General features: G+C 40.3%; 1 protein-coding gene across 2 annotated transcripts in view; it reads right to left on the bottom strand.

Annotated features, from left to right (window-relative positions):
• Positions 1-24271, bottom strand: part of ANO5 (anoctamin 5) — a 78819-nt gene extending 54548 nt beyond the window's left edge. The window contains exons 1-5 of one of the 2 annotated variants that reach the window (XM_036260119.1): positions 23873-24271; positions 14705-14751; positions 7842-7892; positions 5772-5813; positions 2896-3009 (exon numbers count right to left, since the gene is read on the bottom strand). In XM_036260119.1, coding sequence (XP_036116012.1) covers positions 2896-3009; positions 5772-5813; positions 7842-7892; positions 14705-14751; positions 23873-23912 — 294 coding nt within the window. In that variant the 5' untranslated portion in view covers positions 23913-24271. The remainder of the gene's footprint in view (positions 1-2895; positions 3010-5771; positions 5814-7841; positions 7893-14704; positions 14752-23872) is intronic. The other variant, XM_036260120.1, reaches the window with a different exon arrangement.
• Between the last annotated feature and the right edge of the window lie 512 nt (positions 24272-24783).

The raw sequence follows: 24783 nt of genomic DNA, 5'->3' as shown, positions 1-24783 counted from the left end.
GGATTCGAGAAATAAACAGTAGCTGGTACAGAAATTGAGATCAAGAGGTGGATTTAGTTCTTTTTTTTTTTTTAATATGGAAGCATTAACAGCACATTTGTGCAAAGACATGGTCCAGTAAAGAACAACACAAAATGTAATTTAAGAAAGAGAGGAAAGACTTACAAAAGCAATATTCCTAAGCAGATATACAGAATAGTGTATTGTAGGCTTGAAACCGTTACCCTTAGAAAGGTCTGCTTGCAAGGGCGGCTCTGAGGTCTGGGAACTTGGTCTTGGGTGAGTTCCCACAACTCCCATAAGTGATAAAAGTTGCTCACTTTACCTTAACTATTTGTGCAAACAACGCAGTTTATGTTAAACACCTGCTTTCTTGCTGGGACTATGACATGGTATATACTAGGAAGAGGTGAAAAGGTGATCATCCCCCAGTGAAATCCTGGGGCACCGAGTCCTTAATGATCTCCCCTGGTAGATAACACTTCACACGTTACCTGAGGAATTAAGTGCATTCTGTATGACTCCCCTGAAAGAAAACTCTTGTACGCTCGCTCTTGGTTCCCCCTGGGCTTTGCTCCATGCATCTTTCCTCTGCTGATTTTGCTTTGTATTATTTCACTGCAATACAACATAGCCATTGAGTATGACTATGCGCAGTGTCTGTGGGTCCTTCCAACAAGTGACCACACCTGGGGTGGTATTGGTGACTCCTGAAGAGTAGGCAGAAAGAAAAGGGGTGCAGGGCACAAGTGGAGGTGTTGGCTTTAGGCAGAGGAATAGTTTTTCTATGGTAACAGGAAGAATGGCGGACTATACAGGCGAAGATGCTGGCGAATGGACAGATGTGATGGAAACTGGGAATTTCTCTTCTACCTCACTTCAGTGTTTCCAGTGAAGTAAGTGAAGTAGAAAAGTGTGGTCAGCTAAACTTGAAAATGGGGAGGAGGAGGTACTGCAGGTGGGAGGAGAGAGAAAAAGTTATAAAACCCTCATCTGGGAAAGTGGGGAGCAGAATAAAATGAGGAATTAAAGTATGAGTGCCAGATAGTGTTAAGGAGCTAGCTGAGGTCCAAGGGCACAAACATGAGACAAAATCAGTAAGTGAACTTCCTTCTTTCCTTCTGCATGCTTCTGGCATATAGTAGGTGGAGGGTTGGGTTTAACTAAAGTTGTTGTTTTGCCAAGTAAATGTAATTAAGAGAGGGGCAAGGGATTTGATGGCGTAATTAGTACATTCACTGACATGAGACTTCAGCTGGATGAGCATGGGAAAGCGTGGATATGGACCAGGAGCAGAAAGATGGTTAAGATAATTGATTCTTATCTGCTGCACTTGAAAAAAGAAGGGTATTGGTCAGAAAGATTTGAGGGGTTGGTCAGACAACTGTCTGGGATGAGGTTACAAGGAGTTGCAGTTATCACCAGTATCACGTTCCATGGGAGTGAATGGCTAAGTTAGAGACTAAGATAGTTGGAAATGGGAGGTTAGAATGCCACAATAATCATCTATATACGCATTGAGATCATCAATAATTAAAAAAGAAATATTGGTGGAGAGTGTGCTAATGAATCAGGGGCTAAAACTGTTGAGAAATAAAAAGACCCAGGGACAGATTAATGATAATAACAAAGCACGGTAGTGACCACTCAGATGAGATTTAAAGTTCAGGAGTTTTAGGGATAAGAGGGAAAATGGATCATGATCAACAATACGCTACAAGTGTGGCAGGACAGTAAGAAGCTAGGAACATTCCTTGGCAAGTGGAAGAGGGAGACTAAAACAACAAAAATTCAACAAAGCCAAACAATTTGGGCAGCTTGCAGCCAGCCTGTGAATCTCAAGACCTTATCTTCCCCAGCCAAGGATACTTGAGAGCAAATGGTTTATTCCTCCCCTCCCTAACCAGAGAATAGGTAGCTTAAATCACCCTGGTCCGGGAAATAGAGAACAAAGATCCAATTAATGTCATTTATGGCAGCTAAACCCAAGGACAGATGAAGTCAGGGAACAAATAACAAAGACCCCATGAAAGCCAGACAGACCTCAGGACAGACTCCAGGCAGCTAATTCTAGAGCATGCCCATGCCCCTTCCTAGGCATGACCTTTTTATTTTTCCTTAACTGTAAGGGTCCCCAAGAGACTTGCAACCCGGGGAGCAATGGGCAATGGCAGCTTGACCCAGGCTCACCCCCTGATCCTGTCTCCAAGGCCTTTTTTGTCTGACTTCCCAGTGAGCTAACAGCAGCCCACCTGGGCTCACTTTTTTCCAATGACGTTCCTGTGGAACCAAAGCAGAGCACGCCGGGGCTCTCTCCTGTTGCTTCTTCTGCTCTAAGTCCTTCCTTTGTTTCACTGTGCCCAGCTTTAATAAACGTGCTCTCACAACCATCTGGAGTCGTCTTGTGAAATCTTTCCTACAGGAAGTCCAGAACCCACACACTGCAGGCTGGCCTGAGACAGACCTGCTCTGCGCCAGTCCCTGTCCAGTAACCAGCAGGGCGGGGCACCTGCCCATCCCTATAGAGAGGCTCTACAAGAAAAACACCACCACCACTCGAGAGGACTGTGGGGAGGGCAAGGAACCTCAACGAAGAGCTGGATGCAGGGGACATTCAGAGAAGAGATGAAATAGTGGGTACATTTCAGAGGACTGGTGGGAGGGATTCCAGGGCAAAGGTGAGAGAAAGGGACAGAAATAGGTATGCATAGGGTCCTATGGGGATGATAGCTATAGTTTTTAATTTTTATCTTACATGACATTTATTTCTTATGTGAGTATGTTAGTATGTGTGTATGTACTTCCCCAAATGGATTAGTTCATGGGGAGCATCCCTGTGGAATTACAGAATGTGCTTCCTTTTATTCCTCCCATTTCTTTCTCATAAGTACTTACCGCCTTTATTTCTGCTTCTTTCTTTACTTCGTCAACATAGGAAAGCACAAAGTCAATTTGCCTGATCCCATCTCGGAAGAAGATAGAGTCCTTGCTCTGTTTATCTTTTTTAAACTGCAGGAGACATGGATGACAGAACTTTAAATTACAGTTTTATTTTCAAATGGCAAAAACATGATATCCAAAATTAGCTAAAATTGGGTTACTATCGAATTTTTTTCAGTCCTGAAATGATAGGTAAAGACAAATAACCCGAGATTTCATCAACAGAGAATTAATGCTTGTTTCAGATAATGAAACTCCATAAAGGAGATATATGTTAAACAATAAAGACTCTAGATGAAACTAAGTATAACAACAACATGCACTCAGAACAAAAATGGTGAAATCAGACCCAAGTATAAAATGAAGATATGTACACATTGATCCCAAAATGCATGTTCAGAGAGAGACTTGTTATTTTCATTAAACAACATGCCAATTAGTTCAACAAATAATTAATAGTCACACACTACTTTAGGTGTAAGTAATTATAGACTCATTAATGAATCTCACTATAAAAAAAGAAAGTTATGATTAATAATTATACTATGATTTCATAAAATTGTCACTTTCTAATTCAGCTTTTGAAGTTTTAAAATAAAATCAAGGTGCAGTTAAAAATTAGAAAGCAGGTAGCTTGCAGCTGGCTTCACTACAAGTAAAGTCTCATGCAAATCTCCTTTCAACATCAATTTCTAAGGTGTGTCCAAGTCAACCCTTGGTTTAATTTGGGTTATCAATTCTCTCAGTATAATGATCAAATTTTCACATGGTGTGCAGTTCACTGGTGTGTCCCTTTCAAAACTGCAAAGACAGTAGAGTGCTTCAGAAAGAAAGGATTTCATGTTTGACAGATTCGGTCTTCTTCATAGTTTATATGCGATCTGTAATACTTAATACTTGGAAGAGCCCACTTATAATACTGAGAATGATGCAGAGATGATGCAGTGTTTGTCAGTAATCTCTCTAACCCTGTGATGCAAAGTTATAACGTAGAAACTTTCCAATTGCTGTACTTAACCCGTGAATGAAGAACTAGATTTTTAAAATTTTCATAACTGGTGTTTATATCAGTTTACAAGTTTCTTTTACGGTGCTCTATGCTGTTTTTCAGCCCAGCTGGGCCAGCCAGTCCTCCCGCATAAAGAAATGAATGTGGATCAGTCATGTAGGAAGAACATCTTGTGTATGATCTGTGGTCTGTGAACAGAGTAACTTGCCTGTTGTCTACATGAACACGTAGCTGATGTGTCTGAGAAAGCAGCAGCTCCCAGTGCACAGAAGGAAATGGGTGGGAAAACAGATTCAACAACAAAAAATATTTAGGGAGCCTAGAGATTAAATATCAAAATATGATAACTCAAATGTTATGTCTGAGTTTTCTGTACCCCAAAGGATTATATAATCATTTCCCTTTTCCTAAAAGAAAGTAAAACAAACTAAGAAAACTCAAACTGTTATCTTATACATTGATTATAAATCACTAAAAAAAAGTAAAAGTAAACAAAACAAGTCATTTGAGTCTTCTTGGAAATCATCAGAGTATTAACATATGCAATTCACTGAAATTTGTGGAAGCCAACCAAGACAAAAAAAACTAATTACACTAAATATAATCAAAGCATAAAATTCCAGGGAAGAAACCCAATATGTTCTAAGTCAGTGGCAGCTATATTTTGCATGGTATTTTATAAAAAAGACCAGCATATATTTACAAATGCTCTTACTGTTTGTACAAGCTAAATCTAGGTGCACAGAGTTCTGGTAACACAGGATGTGCACATAACAATAAAAAAACATTACACTCAGACTTATCTGACTATTAAGGAATACAAGTAGTTGGAAGAGTCCAGCTGGTGTGGCTCAGTGGTTGAGCATCGACTCATGCACCAAGAGGTCGCTGGTTCGATTCCCAGTCAGGGCACATGCCCAGGTTGTGGGCCAAATCCCCAGTTGGGGGCATGCAGGAGACAGTCAATTGATGTTTCTGTCTCTCTCTCCCTCATCCTTCCTCTCTAAAATGAAAAAAAGAAAAAAAAAAAGAAAAAGAAAAGAAACGGGCTGGGGCACAAGATTAAAACAAAATAAAAAGTAGTTGGAAGAACAGTGACTTCAATGGTTTTCCCAAGGGTTCACTCAAAATGGGTATATAGACTTCCCTTCTGCTGAAGCCAAAGGCTATATGGAAAAACTCAAACTTCTATCATTATGTTGTGCCCTAATTATAAACTAAAAATTGTTGAAAATATGGAAAAATTACAGTTAGCCTTGTAAATCACCATGAGGTACATGTCGGGACTGTCAACAAAAAACAGTCGAAGCCACTGGGGCAGAAAAACCAGAAAATTTTGTTACACCTAACCAAATACTATTAACACCCATCACTCTTTTGTTTCGCCCAAGACATGGCATTAAGTTATTTTGCAGTGTGTATACAAGTGTGAGTTTGTGTTTATATTTGATTTACTCTTAGAAATGCCTATAATGAACCAAACATCTGGATGCCTTTTCTTTGAATTAGGTAGTTATTCTGAAGTCCATAGACTTGGATTCCTGATGGGGGTTCATCATCAGGATGTAAATTGGTATGTAAATTGTGTGTTTGTATTATGTGCGTGTGTACATGTATGACACACGTACATATACACATTTTTAAGAAGAGGTTCCATAGCTTTAATCAGATCAGAAAGCAAAAACCGTTAAGATTCACCATTCTGACACCTCAGGTGACAGGGGAATAGGCATCAAAACAAAGACACCCCTCGCCCCCAGTGACTTCGACTATCACTACAGCCATCCACAGCATAAGCAGCATCATTCAGCACTGCTTTTACCATAAGACGTCGCATCAGGAACAAATTGTATCTCTTTGCAGGCTGTGAAGCAATCAATCGAGAGTTAGCAAGTCCTGCACAGGATTAAAGAAAAGATTCCAAACATCATGAATGGACCTGGAGAGTATTATGCTAAGTGAAGTAAGCAGTAAGAGGAAGACAACTACCATATGATTTCATTTATATGTGAAATCTAATGAACACAATCAACAAAACTGAAACAGACACAAAGATAATAGAGAACTGACTGACAGCTGTCAGAGGGGAGGGGGTTGGGGGCTGGGTAAAAAGGTGAAGAGATTAAGCAAAAAAAGCCCAAACACCATAGACACAGATAACAATATGGTGATTACCAGAGGGACGGGGTGGCGGGTAGGTAGAAGAGGGTATAGAGGGGATTAATAAGGATGAAGGGAACCTACTTTTGGCGGTGAACACAATATAATAATATACAGATGATGTACTATAGAATTGTATACCTGAAACCTATATGTCATTCCAATACATTAAAAAAAATATTTAAAAAGGAAGAAATAAAAAATAAAACAAAAAACCAACAGTAATTTTTTTCACTCATTTGCCATATTGACAATACAAATACAAATTTGGTCTAAACGTACAGACTCTCAAACAACAATGTACGTACGGGCTTTCTTCACCCTCCATGCTAAGTGATGTCAAAGTTTAAGAGTCAAAGAATTTTAAAAAAAGAAAAGATTTCCAACAAAACCGACATACAAACTCTCAGTATGATCACTGAAGTGAATGTGCAAATGTAAGGGATATTTAAAGTTGGAGGGTTGGAGAAGTCAGAAAGAAGGAAATAACAAAAATAGAAAGAAAACAATAAAGAATAAAGACAAGAAAAAAAGAAGACTTCAGTCATTTTCCCTAAGTCCTTTATACAAAACATTAAATAATACATATTTGTGGAACTGAATTAAAGAAGAAAGGACGATGTAAGGAAAAAGAATAATGAATTAGACCTCAAGAAACTTGAGTTCTAGTCCAGGGTCTGCTCCTTAAACATGTGGATAATTTTGGTCAAAACAAGAAACCTCTTAGACCCTTCATTTTTTCATTTGTAAAACAGAAATTAAATTTCAAGCAAAGTGTTACGTTTCATGTGTCATCCTCATCAATATGTCTGATGTTTCTTATTTCCCCATAAGAAGCTGATTTTTTCGAAAGTGATAAATTCTCAAATGTCATGTATGAGGACCTGAAAAATAACTGTGATCTGAGAAAGAGAGCATCAACATCACTGGCTTAAAGTGTGGGGAAATAAAGGGACATTTGTAATACTGTCAACAATAAAAACTAAACTTAAAAAAATAGCCCATTTGTGTCTATGCAAGAAACTATAATATTAAGATGTCCTTTGATAGATGATGGTCCAATCATCTATTTAAAGATGTGGTACAATGAAATACTACTCAGCCCCAAGAAAAGCTGAAATACTGCAATTTGTGACAACATGAATGGACATTGAGAATATTATGCTAAGGGAAATAAGTCAGAAAAAGTTAAGAACCATATGATTTCACTTATATGTGAAATATAAAAGTGAAACTCGAAGACACAGACAACAGCATGGTGGTTACCAGAGGGAAGGGGGAGGGGCAGTAAAGGGTAAAGGGGGCCAACTATATGGTGATGGACGATGATTTGATTTTGGGTGGTGGACACACAATGCAATATACAGATAACGTATCAGAATGTATACTTGAGGCTTAGGCGGTGTGACTCAGTTTGTTGGAGTGTTGTGCTGTTCACCAAAAGATTGTGGGTTTGATTCCCGGTCAGGGCACATACTTGGATTGTGGGTCCAATTCCTCGTCTGGGCTGATACAGGAGGCAGGAAGGCAACCAATCAGTGTGTCTCTGTCACACTGACGTTTCTTTCTCCCTCTCTCTCTCCATTTTCTCTCCCCTACTCTCTCTAAAATCATTTAAAAATTGCCTTTATTAGAAAAAGAAATCTACACTTGAAACCTGCATAATCTTATTAAACAATGTCACCCCAATAAATTTAATTTTTAAAAAAGTCTAGTGCTGATCGCTGCTTACCGTTGAATCTTCACTGATGAGGAAGCTGGTCTCTCTGCTGCTCAGGCTCTGCTAATAGCACCAGGGGAAGACACGATGCTGTTAATAATGATGCAAGTGGAGTGCACAGAACTGTCAACAACAAAAACCCTGGCTTCTCTCTGGGAACTACGAAACCTGCAATTCAAGGGAGCTATCCAACACCTGTAACTACATGCAAAACAATGTGTATATAAGTGTACACATGCGCATGTGTATTCATGCAAGTGTGGGTGTATATATGTATATGTGTGTTTGTGAAGAGAGAGGGAGCTTGAGAGAGAATGAGAATGAAAATTTTGGAGGTAGCTTTATCAAATCATAAAAATAAAATTGAGACGCAAGAAATGGTTAAGAACTACTATGTTCAGAGAAATAGCAACGATCTCCATTCTTTTTATCATGATGAATCCTCAACATGACCAAAACAAAGGGCAGAATGAATTGACTATTATAGGCCTTTCAACCATTTGATGACATTACTAAAACAGTGGGAAGAGCTGTGGGAAAAATGGGTCTATAAGTAAATAAATGCTCAAAATCCGATTTCACTGATATGTGATTCTATCTGCCTGTGGATCTTGAATGAATTCCATTAACTCACTTAAAAAAGTCAGATATCAGCACTGTTTTGGCTACAACCCTCAAATGTTAATATGTTGCATTTTTACTTTTATTCAGTTCAATGTTTTGTGTTTGTTTTTTTCCTTGAGAATTTCTTTGACTCATGGATTATTTAGAGGTATGTTGGTTAGTTTCCAATTGTTGCAGATGTTCCTGCCATCATTCTATTACTGATCAGTTTGATTCTATTGTGGCCAAGGAACGTACTCTATGATTTCCATTATTTTAAATTTGTTGAGGTCTGTTTTATGGCCCAGAATATGGTCTATTTTGGATACGTTCCATAGGTATGAAAGGAATGTGTACCCTCTTGTCGAGTGTAGTAGTTTAAAAATGCCAATTGCATCCTGTTGGTTGGTGTATTAAGCTAATCTATATCCTTGCTGGTTTTCTCTTTAGTTGTGCCATCTATTGTTGAGAATGGAGTGCAAGTCCCCAGTTGTAACTATAGATTTGTTTATTACTCCTTTCCATTATATTATTTTTTGCCTCACATAGTATGACGCTATTATTTGGTTCATGCAACTTTAGCATTGTTATATCTTAATGTTGGATAGGCACTTTTAATCATTTTATAATGTACTGCTCTGTCCATGGTAATTTTATTTGCTACAAAGTGTACTTTATATATTAATTAAGCACTCTGGCTTTCTTTTCTTTTTTTAAAAAATAAGTTTTTATTGATTTTTTTAGAAAGAGAGAGAGGAAGGGAGACAGAGATAGAAACATTGATGTGAGTGAGATACATTGATCGGCTGCCTCCTGCACGCCCCCCACCGGGGATCGAGCCGGCAACCCAGGCACGTGCCCTGACCTGACCCGGAATTGAACCGGGACTTCTCAGTCCATGGGACAACGCTCAATCCACTGGGCCTTGCTGGCCGAGCCAGCACTCCTGCTTTCTAGTAAATGCTTGTCCATATCTTCAGCATAATATTTTAATCCTTTTACTTTCATGTTTCTAATCCACTTTGCAAATCTGCCTTTCAAATGGTATGTTTAGACTATTTACATTTCATATAATTATTGATGTATTGGGATTAATTCTGCCATTTTATTTTTCGTTTTGTTTGTTCCCTGTGTTATATTTATTTTATTTTTCATGACATCCTGTGGGTTTTGGAGCTTTCTTAATAATTCCATGCTGATTTATCTAAACCGTTTTTGAGTGTATCTCTATGGATAGTTTTTTAAGTGGTGGGTTTTTATATTACATCATATATACATTACTTATCACAAGCTACAATATGTATGTTTTATCTGTTAAGTGAAGTATATCATCCTCACATCCATTTACATCTCCAAAAGTCTTTGTAATTGTCTTAAATATTTCTCTGCATTGATAACATCAGAAATTCTTAAACATTTTTACTTTGCTGGCTGGTTTGGCTAAGCGGTTAGTTAAAGCTCTGCCCTGTGGACCAAAGAGTCTCGGGTTTGATTCCTGGTCAAGGGCATGTACCTTGGTTGCAGGTTTGACCCCCAGCCTCTGTTGGGGTATGTGCGGGAGACTACCAATTGAGTCTCTCTCACATTGATATGTCTTTCTCTCTCTCTCTCTCTCTCTCTCTCTCTCTCTCTCTCTCTCTCTCTCTCCCCCCCCTCCCTTCCCCCCTCCCACTCTACCTAAAAATCAATGAAAAAATATCCTCAGGTGAGGATTTAAAAAGTAAATAAATAGCCCTGGCCAGTTTGGCTCAGCGGTTAGAGCGTTGACCTGCGGTCCAGAGAGACCCGGGTTCGGTTCCCGCTAAGGGCACGTACTTCGGTTGCAGTTTGTCTCCGGCCCTGGTTGGTCGTGCGGGTGGCAGCCACTTGATGTGTCCCTTCACGTCGATGTTTCTCTCTCTCTCTCTCTCTCTCTCCCTTCCTCTCTCCCTCCCACTCTATCTGTACAAAAAAAAAAAAGGAAAAATATCCTCGGGTGAGGATAAAAAAATAAAAAATAAAAAGTAAATAAATAAATAAATATAAAAATAAATAAACTTTTACTTCAATTATCAAATATAATTTAGGAAACTCAGAAGAGAAAGTCTATTGTATTTACTCATATTTTAGTGTTTCTGTTTTTTATTATTATTATTATTAGTTATCCTCACCTGAGGACATTTTTGCATTTATCTTCAGATAGAGCAGGAAGGAGAGAAGGGGTGTGAGAGAGAGAGAAACATCAATGTGAGAGAGACACATCGACTGGTTGCCACCCACAAGACCCCAACCGGGGCTGGGGACAAACTGAAACCAAGGTACATGCCCTTAGCGGGGACTGAACCTGGGACACTCTGGTCCGTGGGCTGATGCTCTAACCCCTGGGACACTCTGGTCCGTGGGTTGATGCTCTAACCCCTGGGACATTCTGGTCCGCGGACTGATGCTCTAACCCCTGGGACATTCTGGTCCGCGGGCTGATGCTCTAACCCCTGGGACACTCTGGCCCGTGGGCTGGTGCTCTAACCCCTGGGACATTCTGGTCCGTGGGCTGGTGCTCTAACCCCTGGGACACTCTGGCCCGGGGGCTGATGCTCTAACCCCTGGGACATTCTGGTCCGCGGGCTGATGCTCTAACCCCTGGGACACTCTGGTCCATGGGCTGATGCTCTAACCCCTGGGACACTCTGGCCCGCGGGCTGATGCTCTAACCCCTGGGACACTCTGGTCCGTGGGCTGATGCTCTAATCACTGAGCCAAACCGGCCAAGGCAGTGCTTCTGCTTTTCCCCTCCTTCTACATGCTACGATATTCCTTGTTGTCATTTTCTTTCAGTTAAAGAAACTATGGCCAATCTTGTAGGGTAGATGTGCTGGTAAAATTGTTCTTCCTCCATTTGAGAATATCTTGATTTTCTATTGATTCCCAAAGGATCCTTTCATTGGCTATGGAATTCTGGACTGGCGGTTTTTTGAGCACTTGGAACAATGGTACCACTTCCCCAGACTTCTGACGAGGAAGCTAATGTCATTCTAATTACTTTCCCCCTACAGTTAAGGTGCTTTCTCTCTCCCACTGCATGCCGGATATATGTTTGTGTCTTTAGTTTCCTGATCTAGTTTTAGTTTCATTGATGTGAATTTCTTTGAGTTTATACTCCTTGTGGTTCTTCAGCTTCTTGAATTGGTAGGTTGATGTATTTTGATGAATTGAGATATTTTTCCAGCTATTATTTCTTCAAACATTATTTTAGTCCACTCTCTCATATCTGAGGACTTCAATTACACAGATATAAGATCCTTTGTTACAGTCCCACAGTTGCCTAAGGCTTTGTTCATTTTTTTTTTTTTCATTTTCTTTCTCTCTTCTGTTTAGATTGGGTAATTCCTATTCTATCTCCAAATTCAGTGATTCTTTCCTCTATTCATTCCACCTGCTGTTGAGTTATTAATTTTCTAATCTCGGTTGTTTTGTTTTTCAATTCTAAAATTTGCAATATGTTCTTCTTTAAAATTTCTGTTATATTTTTTGCTGATACTTTCTATTTCTTCGTGTTTCAAGCATGTCCACAATTGCTCGTTGAAGCATTTGCATGATAGTTGTTTCAAAATTCTAATCAGATCATTCTAACATCGGTGTCACCTCAGCATTGGTATTTGTTGTCTTTTCTCATTCAAGTTGATATCCTTGTGGTTCTTTGTTATTATACATGATTTTCTATAGAAATCTCAACTGGTAGGGTACCGTGTTTTAAGACTCTAGGTTTTACACAGCAAAACAGAAGACTTACTAAGTCTTCTCTGACACCACTCTGGTGGGGTAAGTAGAGTGATACCTTACAACCCGGTGGGAGTAGAATTCCAGGATCCCCACTCAGCCTCTGTGGATGTGAGGCGTGTGGAATGGGGGACGGGCTTCTCATTACTGCTGGGTGGAAGTTCCAGCTCACCATTGGGCCCTCACTGATCCCAACCTGCCTGGAAATGGCATGGTGCCTCCTTGCTGCTCCCTACATGGCCTAGTGTCATCACGGCAGGGAGTGGTGTGGAGGTGGCGTCTCTACTTCTACACAGTGGCGAAATCCTGGCTTTCCAGCAGGCCGCCCCTGACAGCAACCGGCCCACACGAGCCGAGCACCTTGTTACTAGGGATGAGAGGGGAAGTCAGGCTTCCCACATGTGCTCCTCTTATTCCATGCAGATGAGTATGTGGGAGGGACACATTCTCACAGGACCTGCCTTTTCTTTTCTTTTTTTTCTTTTTTTTAAATATGTTTTTATTGATTTTTTTAGAGAGAAAGGAAGGGAGAGAGAGAGAAAGAAACATCAATGTGAGAGAGAAACCTCAATCAGCTGCCTGTAGCACCCCCCCCCCCACTTGCGACTGAGCCCACAGCCAGGGCACGTGCCCCAGACTGGAATCGAACCAGGACCTCCCAGTCCATGGGGCATCAATCAATCTACTGAGCCACACAGCAGGGCTCGGGGAGAACCTGCCTTTTCAAGTGTCAAACCCTTAAACTGTCTTTTCCAGTGCTAAGTATATTGAAAAGAAACTAAAGAATAAATATTTCAAATCAGAATATCCTTCCTATGTCCACCAGTCAATAGTTCGATTTCAGCAACACTAAAAACGAAAACCTGAAAACTATGACATATGATATTACTAAAATACTATGGTTGAGTTTCTGAGTGTGGCAAGCCAAATCGAAAGTCTTAAAAATGTGAGCAAAATTGTTTGGAATAAAGACCCTGCTGAGGTTGAAGCCACAGAAGCAATATCCATTGCTCTTGAAATGTGCAAAGGGACAAGGAACATCATAAATATGACATGAACTTACTTTTCTGTTATAGAAGTTTAAGTCTGGAGTATATATAAATATGAAAGATACAGAAGCAAAGAACGTAACTGTAACTGAAGCTAACTTGAGAACTACATCTAAAAATCTGTGAGCCTATTATAATTATGTCAATGTGAACAAAATGAAAATGATAATATATTTATTATCATTTAAAATGGTTCACTTTTATAAGATAAATCTTTCCTCAGACTGCTCTAAAGACATGGAAGCTTGAATTTTTCATGTCCTTTATTTTCTAGATAGTTGTCTTGATTCATTTACTCAATAAATATGTTCTCTGTGTCACATGACATCACTTTAGTTGTGGAGACTCTACATTACGACAGTGGTTTTCAAACTTTAATGGCAATAAGAATCACCTGGGTGCTTTTCAAAAATCATGACTTCTTAACCTTATCCTTAATAGGACTGATTAGTATTCTGAGGTTGGGCCCAAGAGGTTGCATTTTAAAGAACTTTTTTGATATAATTCTCGTTCAGGCGGTCTTTGAACTACATTGTAAAAGTTATTGGACAATATGATTTCCATAGTCCCTCCAGATCTCATATTTTGTTTCTCTCAGCATTTTGATCATTGAGTTTTTAAAGGAATCACAGAACTTATGGGAATCTTAAGTCAACCAGCGTATTCAGCCAGTTTACCCAGCTAACTATGGTGATAGGCTCTCTTTCCCGGGGTGAGGATTTCAGTCATTCCTAAAATGCTGTTTTTAAAGAATCTTTTTTAATCTTGCTGGACACTCCTAACCCAATTCAAAGGCACGGACCTCTGTGAGGACTGCTGAGGGTCAATCAGAGCCTACCAGAAAGATGACTGTGTCTGAAACACCTTCAGAATCCTTACATTCTCTATACAAGAAATCCTAATTGTTGGTATCTTTCTGCAAGTTTATATAAATAAAATAAGGCCTCTGGTCAAGAAAATTTTGTATTTTTACAAGTAGTATTTAATTTTATTATTTATTATTTTATTTAATATGTTTACTTAACTCAGGTTGAGTCACTGGACCCCGGCACAGTCATCAATAAGCACTAATCACATACTAATAACTGTAACATAAGAAGCTGTCACATAAATCTACATTACACTCTAGCAAAGTGTAAGACAAATACTATTACCTTGCATATCAAGTCTTAGCTTTCTGAGTTTATTTCACAGGGAGCCTGAAAACAAATCCAAGCTTGTGTTTGCTCACTTATAACATCTAGAAAGACCAAGTATTAAATCTGCATGAAACATGGAATTTGCTTTACTTACTAAAAAATGAATAGGTTAGAGGACAAAATAGAAAGAATGTAGTATGAGCAAATACTACATTCTAATAACTAATAACTGAAGTACAAAGACCTAAGTATTAATATGAAGTATAGTTCTGACCTAGCCTCGGTTTTTCGTTCTGACTTATAGAAAGCTAATATATATTTAACTTACCTCATTTGTTTCAGAACCAAAGTCTGCAGTCCTACTGGTTCTTCTTTCTAAATTAAATAAGAAAGAAAAAAAAAACATGATAAATGGCCACTTGATCAGAATATGTTAAGAGTCTGCCTGTAAAGAAAATAGAAATTCAAAAATCAAACAAAAAGGTTCAAGGAAAAAAATACTGAAAGAAAATGCCCAAGATATTCCTGAAGCTAAGTTGTTCAAAACAGCCTCCAAAAGAAGTCAATACCAAAACCTGTCTATAATCTAGGAGAAAACCATCAAATACTGATATGTAGGATATAATCACACCGACTAAAAAATAAACTTAACTCTGATAAATGTGATTACTAAATACATAGCCACAAAACTTTTGAGAGAAAAGGATTCCACAGGGATGTCTATCACTATCTTTGTTCTTATTGTGTAATACTTAATATTCTATCAGCATGTTTTCCTGGAGTTGACCCGAACTGGTTGCAAGTAAAGCAACTTAAGAATACAACATAAATTCAAAGCTATCAAACATCATTTACATGGCATTAACGTACATCTCACAAGGTGTGTGAATTTTTAAAGAGATGATAATGCATGTAAAGTGCTTCATGCAGTTGATACTGTTATTATTATTATCAGGATTTGTTCTATTCTTTTGTTAAACTTTAAAACTTTTAAATTCTTTGGGATAACTTTTAGAGTGTCAGAATAAAGGTGAAATAATTTCTTTTGTATTCAGATCTTTTGGTTACAGGATCTGTTATTTTAAAAGTTAATAGTTATTACAAGCAAAGAAGGAAAACAGACTGTACCTACAGCTACATCACTTAACTTTTTGGAGTGCAGAACTTCTCATCTATAAGATTAAAAACATAAGTAAAAAGCATTTGAAAAACATAAAACATTATATAGTACCATCATGAGTACTGTTTAGATGTACAGTTCAAAACTCCATAATGCTTTAACCATCTCTCATTGTATTTTTTTAATGAAAAGGACACCAATCTAGCAAACTCTTATAGTGAGTTTATAAAGAATTGGCCCTTTGCCCTGGCCGGTTTGGCTCAGCGGTTAGAGCGTCGGCCTGCGGTCTGGAGAGACCGGGGTTTGGTTCCCGCTAAGGGCACGTACCTCGGTTGCAGTTTGTCCCCGGCCCTGGTTGGTCGTGCGGGTGGCAGCCACTCGATGTGTTCCTTTCACATCGATGTTTCTCTCTCTCCCTCCCACTCTACCTGAACAAAAAATGGAAAAATGTCCTTGGGTGAGGATAAAAAAAAAAAAAAAGAATTGGCCCAGCCGGTGTGGCTCGTAGTTGAGCATCAACCCATGCACCAAGAGGTCGCTGATTCGATTCTTGGTCAGGGCACATGCCCAGTGTGTGGGCCTGATCCCCATTGAGGGGCATGCAGGAGGTGGCCATTCGATGTTCTCTCTCATCGATGTTTCTATCTCTCTCTCCCTTCCTCTCTCTAACATCAGTAAAGAAATTTTTTTTTTAAAAAATTGGACTCTAAGAAATACATGATTTATCTCCCAATGTATGGAACTTGAGAACTGACTTAGGGAGGTGTTCACTACTCTCCAGGACAAAAACAGTCACCATTATGCAAAATAAGTAAATAGAGTTCCAAGTACAGAGTAAACAAGTTCAAGCCTTAAGAAGCTCGTGGCAGATTAAACAAACAAACAAATGCCATTTCTATACAGGAGCCTCTCATGCAAATCACACTTCAGGAGAAGCATGCACTAAGTTCCTCCCATCGGAGCCAGCCCTTATAAACAGGACTGAGACGCTCCCTGTCCAGGTGGAGCTGTGCAGCTGTAACCCCATCAGCATCTTCACCAACCCATCACAGTGCCTCTATTCTGACCAATTAGCACTGAACTGCTATGATGTGGAGTCCTCATTTGTAAGAGGATGGACCAATCAGCGACCAAGGGCGGGGACTTCTGTCAATATAAGCCAGCTTCCTTCTGGCTCAGAGTGCACTTTCCCTTTCCACCAAAAACTGAAGACTGGATACCTTGGCTGGACCCGAAAACCAAAGATGTCTTACTAGAGCAGACTGGAGTGGACGCGATGGGAACAGAGTGAAGCAGTCCAAAGAGCATATCAGAGCTGTCTCTCAGCAGAGGGGCCTGGCCTTGCCCCAAGGTCACCTGGCCCCAGAGCCACCTGCCCCCAGAGCTGCTCCACAGCTGTGCTGCTTCGTAATTGAGCTGAATAAAGTTCCCTTCTTCACTGAACCCCAAACTGGGGATTTCTGTTGGCAATGAATTGGCACCAATGACCATTCGTTGACAAAGAGTGTTTTATAATTCTATTTTTTTGAAGAGAAAGTTTTTGAAGCACCTCCTTCATCTCGTTATTATTGCTGCATTGAACATATCGTTAAAAAATATCTTCAAACCGCTGTTGGAAATCGATGCGATGCGTTTATTTGAGAATGTGAAAAAAGGTCAGTATTTTTCCTCCAGATTATCTCCTATCTCTACTAATACTCTCTTATACTTTGCTTTCCCCTTTCAATTCGCTGTTTCCTTTCCCTAGAAGTAACAACTATTTTCTTCCTAGGCTAACTCTTGCTAACTTCTCACACTGTATCAGGCCTGGCTTGAAACCTCCTCATCTGCCCCCTGGATTAGCCTCCTACCTGCTCCCATACCACCCTGAATGTAGCCCTCTCTGGGCACCTAGCCCAATGATTCTTCCCTCAAGACTGAAAGGTCCCTCTGAGAGCAGGTGTGTAAACTGTATCCTTTCCTGAGAGCGGAAAGATTAAAGAGGGAAGACGTACTACCTCTTGGACTACGCTCCCTCTTACACACAGTGCTCACTTGCTCCCCATCGCACGGACACACAAAATCAGATGGGCACACTCACTCACAGAGTATAGGATGTAATAACTATGCATAACTTCAAACCCCTGTCAAAACAGAGGCCTAGCTGAAGAGGCAGGATTTGAACCCAACAACTCTCAATCAGCTTTTTGTTCTTCCTCCTTCCTCTAAAATCAACGGCCTTGACTATATTCTTCCTAATGGACTAGAAACCACAGATAGGAAGGGCTTACTTCCAATTGTTGTAGAGAGACATAAAACATGAGCTGAAAGTAAAGTCAGCCCAAAGAGTGAGCTCTAAGTTTTCACTGAGAGCACATTACTAAGAATACACACTCCAGCAAAAACAGAGCCCCGAAATAACCCCGGTATTTTCCAAACGATCGTCTCAGTTTACACTCTTTCCAGCAGCATAAAAGGAAAATACACTTGACCCTTGAACAACACCAGGATTAGGGGCACTGATGCCCACCCCCCACAGTGAGAGGTCTTCGTGTAACTTTGGACTCTCCAAAAACTTAATTACTAATGGCATACTGTTGACAGGAACCCTTATGAATGACATAAATTGTTGATTAACCCATATTTTATATGCTATATGTAGTATGCTGTATTCTTATAATAAATTAAGATAGCAAAAAGAAAATGTTATTAGAAAAATCATCACTGACAATATTTACTGAAAAATATCCACGTATAAGTGGACCCACGCGGTTAAAACCCGTGTTGTTCAAGGATCAACTGTATATGCAATCAGATATTCACATTACCAAAGGATAGGTGGTTTGGTTAAATACAATGTTTAACATGGTTGTAAAGATGCAAGTAACTATACATTCAACTTCAAAGCTGCCTGTTCCATTGTTAATCCGGTAAACTGTCTTTCCAAGGCTGAATGTATCATAAATCAGCTAAAGAATGAATATTTCAAATCAAAACATCTTCCCTGTGTCAACCAGTCAATAGCTCAATTTCAGCAACACTGACATTTTACCAGCCGTATTTGTTTACATAACTATTTAAGTGTTCTATTACATTTTAAAAATTACTAGATAGTGATAAAGCAGCTAACTGTAGATAAGTTATTGCTGATGTCAAGAATATAAACTGAGAAAATGTAACATTTCTAATAAATATTAACTATTCCGAGTAAGGGCAAAATGCAAACATTCTTTCTCTGGGAAGAAATCTTATCACATGTAAATCAAGAGTTTGCTTTTCCACCCTGACTGTTTTGGCTCAGCAGTTGGAGTGTTGGCCTGTGGACCAGAGAGTCCCGGGTTTGTTTCCCGCTAGGGGCACGTACAAAAAAAAAAAAAAGGGAAAAAGAATATGCTTTTCTAATATTTACTCTTTTAAGGTGATTTAGGAAATACATAATATAAAAAAAGATCTAGGTTTACATGTTTAAGTAAATTTACTCTAAACATCTGTTTATTTTTTAAAACAGAGAAATAAAAATAGCTTCTAAAACTTGATACTGTGTAACACTATTTCTCAGCCTTCTTCAACCAACACTTTTGTTGTCATAACTGTGTCACTAAACTCTAGGAAGAAACATATTTTTAGAACCAGGCTTCCAAAAATCCACTGAACTATTGATGTTAAAAAATACATCCTCCTTGCCCAGGCCAGTTTGGCTCAGCAGTTAGAGTGTTGGCCCTTGGGCTAAAGAGTCTCGGGCTTGATTCCATTCAAGGGCATGTATCTCAGTTTTGGTTTGATCCCTGGCCCTGTCTGGGGTCCTACGGGAGGCAACCAGTCGATGTATCTCTCTCACATTGATGTCTCTCTCTCTCTCTCCCCCTCTCCCTCCCTTCCTCCCTTCCTCCCTTCCACTCTACCTGAAAGTCAATGGAAAAATATCCTAGGGTGAGGATTAAAAAAAAAAATGTATCTTCCTTGATTAAATTTATTCTTAGGTCGGGTTATTTTTCATGTAATTTTAAATGGGATTGTTTTCTTAGTTTCCCTTTCTGATAGTTCATTATTTGTGGATAAAAATGCAACTGATTTCTGGATATTTATTTTGTTTCCTGCTACTTTACTGAATTTATTTTTCAGTTCTAGTAGCTTTTGAAAATAAATTCAAAATAGGTTAAAGACTTAAATGTAAGACTCAAAACCATAAACTCCTAGAAGAAAACATAGTAAAATCCGGGACTTTTTTTTTAGAAAAGAAAAAATAAACAAATGGGACTACATAAAACTAAAAAGTTTTTGCACAACAAAGGAAACCAACAAAATGAAAAGACAGTTCACTGAATGGGAGAACATAGTCAACAATGATACATCAGGTAAAGGGTTAATGTCCAAAATTTATAAAGAACTCATAAAAATTAACACCAAAAAAGCAAACAATCTAATTAAAAAATAGCCCTGACCGGTTTGGCTCAGCGGTTAGAGCGTCAGCCTGCGGTCCTGAGAGACCCGGGTTCGGTTCCCGCTAAGGGCACGTACCTCGGTTGCAGTTTGTCCCCGGCCCTGGTCGGTCGTGCTGGTGGCAGCCACTCGATGTGTTCCTTTCACATCGATGTTTCTCTCTCTCTCTCTGTTCCTCTCTCTCCCTCCCACTCTACCTGAACAAAAAATGGAAAAATGTCCTCGGGTGAGGATTAAAAAAAAAAAAGAAAGAAAGAAATGGGCAAAGGACCAGAATAGACACTTCTCCAAAGAGGACATACAGATGGCCAATAGGCATATGAAAACATGTTCAATGTCACCAATCATCAGAGAAATACAAATGAAACCCACAATGAGATATGGCCTCGCACCTGACAGAATGACTATCATCAATAAACCAACAAACAACCAGTGTTGGCGAGGATATAGAGAAAAGGGGACCCTCGTGCACTCTTGGTAGAAATGCAGATTGTTGTAGCCACTATGGAAAGCAGTATGGAGGTTCCTCAAAAATTAAAAAAATGGAACTGCCTTATGACCAAGCTATTCTACTTCTGGGTGTTTATCTGAAGATAAACCCAAAACTGATTCAAAAGAACATATGCGCCCCTATGTTCACTGCAGTGCTATTTACAATAGCCACAATACAGAAGCAACCCAAGTGCCCATCAAGAGACAAGTGGATAAAGAAGTGGCGGTACATATATGCAATGGAATATTAGCCCCAAAAAAGAATGAAATCTTACCATTTGTAACAGCATGGATGGATCTAGAGGGTATTATGCTAAGTGAAATAAATCAGACAGAGAAAGACAAATGTCACATGATTTCACTTATATGTGGAATCTAAAGAACAAACTAAAGGAACAAACAAAACAGAAACAGATGCATAGATACAGAGAACAAACTTATGGTTGCCAGTGGCGAGGGAGGTTAGGGGACTGGGGGAAAAAGCTAAAGGGACTGAAAAGCACAGATTGGTAGTTACAAAATAGTCATCGGAATGTAAAGTACAGCACAGAAAATTAATACTGTAATAACCATATATGGTGCCAGGTGAATACTGGAAATATTAGCGGGAACACTTTGTAAAGTATATGACTGTCCAACCACTATGATGTAAACTGGAAACTAATATAAAATGATATGGAATGTAAACTGTAATTTAAAAACAACATCCTCACTGCAATGCACTTTTCATACAACCCTAGTAATAAAAGAGGTCTTAATAAGGGGAAGTAAAACCAACCCAGCAATATAATTGACATATTGAAAAACATTTAGAAAAAGAAGTATCATCTGAGTGGCTCAGACCACCCTGCTCATTAGGCCCCACCCCACCCTCACCAATCCACATTGCTCTGCTGTATTTGGACTCTGGATCTATCCAAAAAACAGGCAATAGGAATTTGGGTAGGCGAAATAATCAGAAACACCATCAAATATATATGGTATTCCATATCAATATCCTTTTCTCCTACCTTCACCCAAATTGGAGGCATAGTTTCAATCACAATAAGAGAAAATATAAATAAATTACAAAGGCCTTTGCCCAAAAAAGGGAAAACAAATTATTTTGGGAAAAGTTCTAAAACCTTCGTGGGATGAACTCAAGCTGCAATATGATATACATTGAAGTTATACTAGTTTAAGTATACATTCCAATAGGCAAAATTATCCTGAGGCTAAATCAGATCACACTTCTAACGTGTGAAGGAGAACTATGGTCAATCTCTGCAATGCCATATTGATTTTTCCCCCATTATATATAGGTAGTTACATACTTTACATTTTTTCCTCCACTCCTTCAATGAAGGACATATTGTTGTATCTTCTAATAGCTTTACTTCAGAAGGACTGATTATAAGGAATAACTGAATGCTTTAAAATTTTAAAAGTATCTATTAAGACCTTTGAATTACTGAAATTACAACAAAAAGTAATTCTCAGCAAAGGAAGAAACTATTAAATAAGTATAGAAAGGGACCTCTAATTTTATACATTTGAAAGGCATTTGACTTCCTTTGCATCACTGAACACGAATCATTTTCCCTAACAAATAAACTTACTGCATCATTTAGCAAAGCCATTAATTAGACAATGCTAAAAGATTTCAATTGGTTTATTTCCCTCTATCTTTAAATTATTTTTCGACTTAAAAATGAGGACAGTTGCTTTGCACAGAATTGGAGAAAATACTTGCAAATCATATCTACAGGATATATAAAGAACTTCTACAATGCATCAATAAAATGAGAAGTAACTTAATTTTTTTATGGCAAATTTAATTTTAATAATTTTTTGAATAATTCCAAAGAAGACATATGAATGGCTAATAAGCATTGGAAAATATATCTGACACATCAGTCTTTGGGAAAATGCAAATCAAAACCACATTGAGATACCACTTTACAAGCACTAGGATGGTGATACCTAAGATAATAAAGAATGTTAGTGAGGGTGTGGAAAAATTGCAATGATGTATACTTAGAAAACAGCTTGGCAGTTTCTCAATATTTTCACTACACAGCTACTACATGATCCAGCAATTCCACTCCTAGGTATATACCCGACAAAAATAAAACACATAATTTCATACAGAAACTTGTACATGAACATTCATAGCAGCTTATTCATAACAGCAAAAAAAAAAAAAAGGGGGAAACAACCTAAATGTCAACCAACTGATGCATGGAGAAAGTGTGATACACACACACACACACACACACACACACACAATGGAATATTATTTGGTAATAAAAAGGAATAATGCACTAATATAAGTTACAACATGGGTGAACTTCAAAATCCTTATGCTAAGAGGAAGAAGCCAGTTATAAAAGACCACATATCATATGAGTGTGTTTACATGAAGGGTCCAGATAGGTAAATTTTTATAGTAAATAAATGAGTGGCTGCCCTTAGCTGGAAGTAGAGAATAGGAGGAAGGGAGATGGGGAGTGATTACTCAGAGGTTTCTATTTGGGATGATGAAAATCTTCTAAAATTAGATTATGGTGATGATTGCAAAACTCTAACATACCAAAAACCATTGAATTGTATACTTTAAATGGGTTACTTTTATAGTATGTAAATTATATCAATAAAACAAGAAAGTGGAGGAGGAGGATGCAATAATGCATTGCATTTCTTGGTACCATTGTGGACTGGCTAGAAAGACTGAATAGATGTTTTATCACTTAAAATAATTGTTTCCAAATTCAGATCTAATACGAAATAAGAGAAGAAAACAGTGTCATCAAGGGAACTTAGAGTCACTGAAGGTAAATGTTTAGGAAAACGTGTGTGCTAAAGCAAAATAGTTCCACAGGGCATAGGTCTGTGCAAAGGCCTTAGCAGACAATGGGCGAATATTTCTCCAGTAAGATTCAATGAAAGCTGGTAGCACAGCAGAGCTCCCAAGTGGATCTGCCCCACCCATAATTAACCAGGATCTCGAAGTTTGAGCAGTAATCGTGGAATAAAGAGAGGCAAAAGCACTCAAGGACCAGATCCCCACACAGAAGTCTGCTGTCATACCTCGAAGCTGTGGCTCTTTTAGGAGGCTGTGTTCCCGGTGCCTGGGCACCTAAGCTCACACGCCTGGCGCGCTCACCTCGCCTCCTAGCATTTTCCCAGGGTGCCTTGTATACAGAGAAGCAAAAGGAGGGTGGTCTCGGAATGGCTGGGGATCACAGGACCTAGGTCGGGGACTTGCAGGAGCGGCGGAGGAAATCATGGGGCGCTGACACCCACCCACCAGGGCAGGGTCTGTTCGTCTTGCTGTCCCTGTCTCGCACAGGGCACATCACTCGGCGAACGTCCCCGAGCCCCAGGCCGCAGGGCCGCCAGCATCCCCCGGCTCCCTGCGCCGGGGGTGGTTGGTTCTGCGCGCCGAGCTCGACCCTCCTCCCGCGCCACTCCTCCTGCACCTACCTTCCTCCCGCACCATTTCCAGGACCAGCGGGTCGCCCATCTTCGCCAGTTCGTTAATGACACTGACCGAGTTGGCAGAACACAGAGATGAACGGCCAGCTCTCGGGCAGATACTGAATCTGACCTTGGGCGACCGGACACGCTGCTCCAAATAGTAGTCCTTCCAGGGGTCCCTCCTTTCCTTTTGGGGGATCTCTTTCTCCTTCGTCTCCGCCCTCGCCGGGATCTCCAAACACTTGGGCTTCTTCTCCAGCGGATACGGCCCCTCGACCTGCTCCGAGTCCCTGGCCTTCCGCTTCGTCACCCTCTCCCGGTGGCGTGCCTGGGACCCCTCCCAGTACTTGTCTCGGATCCTGAGGGGATGCCCGTCCCCCGGCTCCCTCTCCTCGCCCTCGAGATCCCCACTGTCGCTGTCCGGCAGCTGTCCCCGCCAGTCCGCTCTGCCCCTCTTTCCCCGCCTCCTTCTCCTCCCCCGGACCTCAAGACCCGCCGTCGCCCCGCCCGCCGGGGCCGCCATCGCCCCGCCCCCCGGCTGCGCAGGCTGGGTGCCGGCCGCCTCCTCTCCGCGCCGGCTGTCCCTGTCCCCCGGCCTCGGCTCCGCCGCCACCTCGGGGCCGCTGTCGTCCCCTCTCACGTGGGGACCCGCCGTCCCCTGTTTTCTCTCGGGGCCCGCCGCCTCTCGGCTCCCTGGGCCCGCCAGCTCCGTTCTCAACAGGCCTTGCTCGTCCCATTCCACCGGGCGGGTCCACGCCCAGGACACCCGGTTCTCCAGGGCTGCCGCCTGCCCGCTCTCCCGACCCTCCTCCTCGGATCCGCGCCGAGCCGCCAGCTGCCCCTTCGGCCAGCTGTCCTCTTCCATCTGCCTAGCCCCCGCCTTCAGCGGTAGCACTCGGAGGGAACCCCCTCCCGGT

Source organism: Molossus molossus, unplaced genomic scaffold, assembly GCF_014108415.1.
Source record: "Molossus molossus isolate mMolMol1 unplaced genomic scaffold, mMolMol1.p scaffold_m16_p_13, whole genome shotgun sequence".
Classification (NCBI taxonomy): Eukaryota; Metazoa; Chordata; class Mammalia; order Chiroptera; family Molossidae; genus Molossus; species Molossus molossus.
This window is presented reverse-complemented; position numbering and strand designations above follow the sequence as displayed.